Source organism: Hipposideros armiger, unplaced genomic scaffold, assembly GCF_001890085.2.
Source record: "Hipposideros armiger isolate ML-2016 unplaced genomic scaffold, ASM189008v1 scaffold_300, whole genome shotgun sequence".
In the NCBI taxonomy this organism is placed as follows: Eukaryota; Metazoa; Chordata; class Mammalia; order Chiroptera; family Hipposideridae; genus Hipposideros; species Hipposideros armiger.
Window position 1 is genome coordinate 1,847,830 of NW_017731650.1, and position 5,842 is coordinate 1,853,671.

A 5,842-nucleotide genomic window follows, 5' to 3' on the forward strand; every position below is an offset into this window, starting at 1 on the left:
CTTTAATAACCTTAAAGTCTTTCCAGGTACTAAAATTTTTTATTCTGTAAGGCTTGTCCTTACTATAGCAGGATTGACCCTTTGTCTCAAGAAAAAGTCCAAAAAATGTTTAGAATGTACTGGTGGCTTATGAAAACCAAAGACAGGGAGGTGTTAGAGGGAAGTGGACTGCCCATTCAAGCCAAAGGATTTTATTAACAAGCTCTGGGGTATCTTAAGCAGTATAATGGCAAAATTCCAATTCTATTGAAGTTCATTATGAGAGCACCCTCAAAGTTTCTATCATGGACTAGATACAGATGAAACTCTCATAAACTTCTTTCCCAAACCAGGAAACTCCAGCATCCTTGGGTGGACCGTTTTAATAAAGGCTCGGTGAGGTTATGGAAAAATGCCTTTCTAGGTTTGAAAATTAGGCTTGCTTCTAATGGAAACCACAGGTCACTGATAGATGACTACAAAGAAATACATACATTTATATCCAGGAAATCCCCAAGTATTCAGAATCTTTTGCCTTCATGGTTTCCTCTGGAGCTGCAAATACTGAGATTGAAACCCATTGGGAAAACCGTGCTTCAAATATTCTCTTCAATTTACCCCTGTGGCAATTTAGTCAAACAAACTGCTTGGAAGTAATCTATTTGCAAAACCTAGGTGGGGAAATGCCTGCCACATTATATAATTCACTGAGCAGGTTTTGGCTCCCACTCAGCCAATCCATCTTAAATAGTGGCTAGTGCCCTGCGTCTATCTAGCAATACATATGATCAAGCAATTTAGCACACAAAAAAGAAAGGCCTCACAACTTGGCATCCCCGTGGACATTAATCTTTGAGAAAACCAAATGGATCCAACTTTTTGCCAGAGTTTAATAGCAAAGCTGTCACATTTTACACAAATGAGCCTCGGGTCTGTTAGCGAATGGAGAGAGGAGCCCTGGAAGAGGGGAGTGGAGGAGGTGGAGCTGCTGACTGGACTGTTTTCAAAGTGGCTCCAGTTTTTAGGGGAGGGGCCGGGATGCTCTGCAAAGCAGGAGAGACGAAGCAGTTAAAAATTATTACTAGCGAGGGGCTGGAACCTCGGGGTGTGGGTATATAAGACGGCGCTTCCAGCGCAGAGCCGCTGCTGCTGTTGCGGTGAGAGCCGCGAGCAGGGCGCACGGGCTCAGCCCCGCGTTCGCCAGAGGCCGGGGAGAAGCGCAGAGGGGGCTGTGAGGTCTAATCTGGGCAGCCGCTTCGCCTCTGGGACAGACACGGGACTCCCTAACTTCTGTCCCCTCTCTCTGGACGCGCACCCGCAGGGTCGTGCGCTGTAGCCCAGCTCACTCGCGCGCGGCACCCGCGCGCCAGGCGCCAAGTCCCGCCGAAGGCGATGCGTGCAGGGGGCCGGGAGGCTGGGCTTGGGCGGCGGGAGTAGGGCCCGCAGGAAGGCAGGGAGGGGCAGGGGTGAGAGCCCGGGCTGCGCGGTGGGCAGAGACCGCCTTTGCTCCACGCACACACCTGCTGCCGCCGCCGCCGCGCCGCAATGAGCCGCGTGGTCTCGCTGCTGCTGGGCGCCGCGCTGCTCTGCGGCCACGGAGCCTTCAGCCGCCGGGTGGTCAGCGGTGAGTCTGGGGGCCGCCCGCCCGTCGAGTGGACGGACCAGCTGGAGAGGGACCGCGGGGCGCGCGCGAGAGGGAGGTGCGAAGCCCCGCGTCCTGGGGTGGAGGCTCTCCCGGGGACGGGGAACCAGTGCGGGGAGAAGGCGGGGAAACGGATTGTGTTCTGTTTTCTTCTCCGCCCCACAAAACACACGTAAAAAAGTTTAAATTTTTTTTTTTGGAAGTGCTTGATTCAACAGCTGCGACGCGAGCTCTGCTTCATCATAAGCAGCGCAGTGTCTCCCAGGGGCGATTTCCACTTTCTTTGTGAGAGAGTTGGCCACAGGGGAAGGCCCCGCACCTGCGACAGGGGAGGGGGTCCGCGGAGGCAGAGGGAGCCCACAGACAGCAGAGCCGGGCCAAGCATGCCAGCCCCTGTGGTCCGGGCTCGACTTCGGACCCCTCACTGTGTTCACGCCGAGGATTTCTCAGACCAGTCCTGTTCGCTGTGGGCCGCTCACCGACCCCTGGGCACACCGCCTTTGTTCTCAGGACTGACAAAGAGCAGGAGAGGAGCCTTCCCTTTGCACTCCTCAGTCCAAGTTGGGGACCACTCAGAAAATGAAGTGGGCTCGAATTGGGCTGAGGTGTAGCTGGTGAGGACTGCAGGTTCGTGCACACTGTAGGTGCCCAATTAGGTCGGTGGAGTCAGTGCAAGGGAAGTGGATCAGAATTGGCAAGCTGTCCGGGGTTCGCTCTGAGTTTTTCTTTGGCTTTCACCCTCCTGTTGTTGAGCAATTTGTGTTTGATTCACCCTTTCTTACTTTTTGGGAAGGTCTCTTAAAAATCATGAAGATTCTCAAAAGCTTAGGATGCATGAATAGAGCCTGACATGAACGCGGAGCATAGATATCTACCTTTATTGAACTCTCTTGTGATGCTAATTGAAGTGTTGCAATAAATATTTTTGAATGTATGTGGGCATGTGTTTTAAGTGCGGGAAGGTTTTTTAATGTTAAAAAACCCCAATTCCTCTTCGCATTCTGTGCATCTTATAACAGGTGTCACTAGAGGTAGAGATAGATGACAGATGACAGCAACTTAATCAGTAGTGAAGCCAGACCTTTAGAAGCTGGCATAATAAGCTTGATTGTTACTGATTTCCCCTCAGCAAGCTGCGATGTTCTACATCTTTAGAATATCATTCTTAAATGTCTAGTTATCCATCATTATTAACTTTTTGGCCCTCTGCGGACACTGGAATTAAATACATTGTGAAATGTTATTTGGAAATGCATGCTGCTTACATTTTGGGGGGAAGAAGATCAGACAGTTTATAAAATGAAAACTTTACAGTGTCCCATAAGGATGTTACAGCAGCTACATAGCTCCCTTTATTCTCTAATTTAGATTTGAAGGAAAAGTTCACTCTTTAGACTCACCTGAATGTATGAATTATATGTCTGACTGCCTTTGTGTTTGTCAGAATTATCCTTGCAAATGAATGAACAGCAGAGACCAGGCTTTGAGCATAAGGTGTTTTTTAAACACATAGAAAGCACTTCTTTGACTTAAATAGTGTCTTTTTGGTATACTCTTGTTTGTGTGCCTTAAACTTTGCAAGGGAAAAAAAAAGATATGAAGTAAAAATAGAACTTAAAAATTGTTGGTGAAAGTTTTATTCTGTCTTCTATTATTGCATAAATTGTTGCAAGCCTTTTACTGTGTTTTCCTATTAAGTATTTATAGGCATCTTGTAGGTGACATCTGGAAAATTTCTAATTAACTGAACATGATCTATTTGATTTAGCATAAATGATGATGTTTACTTGATATTAAAGCAGTTATGTTTTTATGAATAATTTAATTGTCTTTGACCATAAAAATTCACATTGACATTTAACCATTATAAATTGATTTGCAATTTTATCCTCTGAAGACTAATTTTTAAAAATACATGTTTCAGATATAATGGCAAGAGTATAGAGCAGTTTAAAGTCGGACATTTTGGAAGTAGTAGGTCTAATGTCTGCTTGGTCAATGCTAAGTTTTGAGAGATGCATTAACTTTTTCATGCCACTAGGGACCATTTACCAAATTCTCGAGTGTCTATTTGACTGAAGCAAGCTCTTGGGGACCATTATTAGGAACACACTCACAACATATGGAACACCTTTTCTATTTATTAAATATCAATACAACTGTTTACTTGTAGACCAAAGTAATCACTTACCCCAGAAAAAAAAAGACAAAGACAGAACTCACAAAATGATCTTTTATAGAAAACTCTCTTTGTCTTAGTACTTTAAGATATACAGTAAGATACTTTCTTGTAGTTTAAGATCCATCACCCTTTTAAAAGTTGAGAACATTATTTATAAACAAAGTGAAAATCTTTTAACAAGAAATAACATCAAACAACTTCATCATCATCATCTGCCCTGTAAGATCTAATAGCGTTTAGTAGTAATAGAAAAGTGTTTTTATAGGTTAGTGGCCATGCTTATTTTGATACATGAATAGGCAATACAAATAAATATATAACAATGAGGATAACAATCAGAGAGTATTTAATGAGTTTATGTTTCTAAGTTGGAAACACTTTTAGGCCTATACTGATTTGTTGCTGAATACAGATGTGTAGAGAATACCTATGGGGGCTACAATCATTTAATTTTATAAAGTGGCTGGTGGGTAACGACATATTCTTTAGGACAAAGGTAAGAGGATTTTACTAATGGGGATATAGATACATAAGAAAAAGAAGAGTTCAAAATTCAGGTCTTTAAGATGGGAGGATATGTTTGAAGAGCACGTGGATAGTTTTAAAGATTTGAAATGTTTTCAAGTAATGTGTTATTTTTTACTCTCTGTTTTTCATTTTAGTGCACACAGCAGTGATTCCCAACCTGTTTATTCTGCAAAATGGCACTAATTGTATTTCATGGTACCTCCAGATTTCTGCAGAACACTTTAATATGGATTAATTTGAATTTATTAAAACTGGCATACATTTTACTTAGGAGACTGGATGATTTAGAGACCTCTGTTTTATCACACAAATGCCACAGAATATTGCAAAATCATGGTGATGTCCAGTAGCCTATAGATTAATATAATAGCAAAGGAGATACAAAAACTGTTATCCTAGCCTATGGTACTATTCCATGACATCATCAAAAGCATAAAGTGATGACAGTGCAGTTTTCAAAGATGCAATTACTTTAAGTATCTCTTGGGCAAGAAAGGAACAAATTAATCTTATTACTAGTCATTTAATAAACTGCGCATTTATCATAGCCATTAATCCTTAACTGCTGTTTTTCAGCATTTTATGGTTTTGTTTTTAGAACTCTTTTTCCTGAGGATGGCAATATCTATTCCATTAACATTAGAAAAGAGGCAGAATTGCATAAAGGGGTGCAAAGCGGAAATCCAGCTGATGGTCTCACTAACAGTTTTTACTTTTTACAACTGCCTTCTGTGCTAGGCACTTTGCACATAGGTGGATGGATGTACACAGCTGCCAGGAAAGATGGTTTTTTTCACTGTTTCAACATATTCCTGATGACATAACATGGCCAACAACTTGACTAAAGTGATCCTCCTTGTAATTGGGGGGGAAAATTCAGTTTGGGCCTTGTTTGTTTTATAAGGAAAACAAAAGGCCTTGATAAAACAATCATTAAGCACGTATATGGTCTGAAAAATCTGAGATCAATGTTCCAATATTAATCCTGTGTCTGAAATGTTCACTAATAGAAAATCCACAGTCTGCTTAGAAACAAACTCTCAAGGCACAACCCCTTGTCTATATCAGTCACCCAGGAATCAATAACGGATCAACACTAATTGCTATAACATAGACAACATGAATAATGGAGATATGCATCAATCCCTTCACACATGAAATCTTTCACCTTAGAAAAATATTATATTTGGGACATATATGGAGGCAGCATAAAAATTGGGGTAAACTCACAAATTGTGGAGACAGATGGCCTGCTTCTAAACCCCGACTTTACCCCTTAGGAGTGGTGTGAATTGGGGCAAGTTATTTTTCTATGGCTGCCTTTATTTTAAAAGTTGGATGAGAGGACCAGCAGCAGGGGGTTGAAGGAGGTTAAAGGGGTTTGAACACAGTTGTGCAGGTTGTGGCATCACCAGGGGTGGGTGCCAGGAAGCATGAGAGGGAACTTAGCAGGCAAGCCCTGTGCCTGGAGCTGAGGCCACCTAGAGGGAAACACCCCTCCCCCCCCCCCC

General features: G+C 42.9%; 1 protein-coding gene across 1 annotated transcript in view; it reads left to right on the forward strand.

The window, feature by feature from the left end:
* Positions 1 to 1,047: 1,047 nt before the first annotated feature.
* The window catches only part of CHODL (chondrolectin), a 27,841-nt gene continuing 23,046 nt past the window's right edge, over positions 1,048 to 5,842 (forward strand). Inside the window, exon 1 of the mRNA XM_019659527.1 lies at positions 1,048 to 1,603. Coding sequence (XP_019515072.1) covers positions 1,525 to 1,603 — 79 coding nt within the window. The 5' untranslated portion in view covers positions 1,048 to 1,524. The remainder of the gene's footprint in view (positions 1,604 to 5,842) is intronic.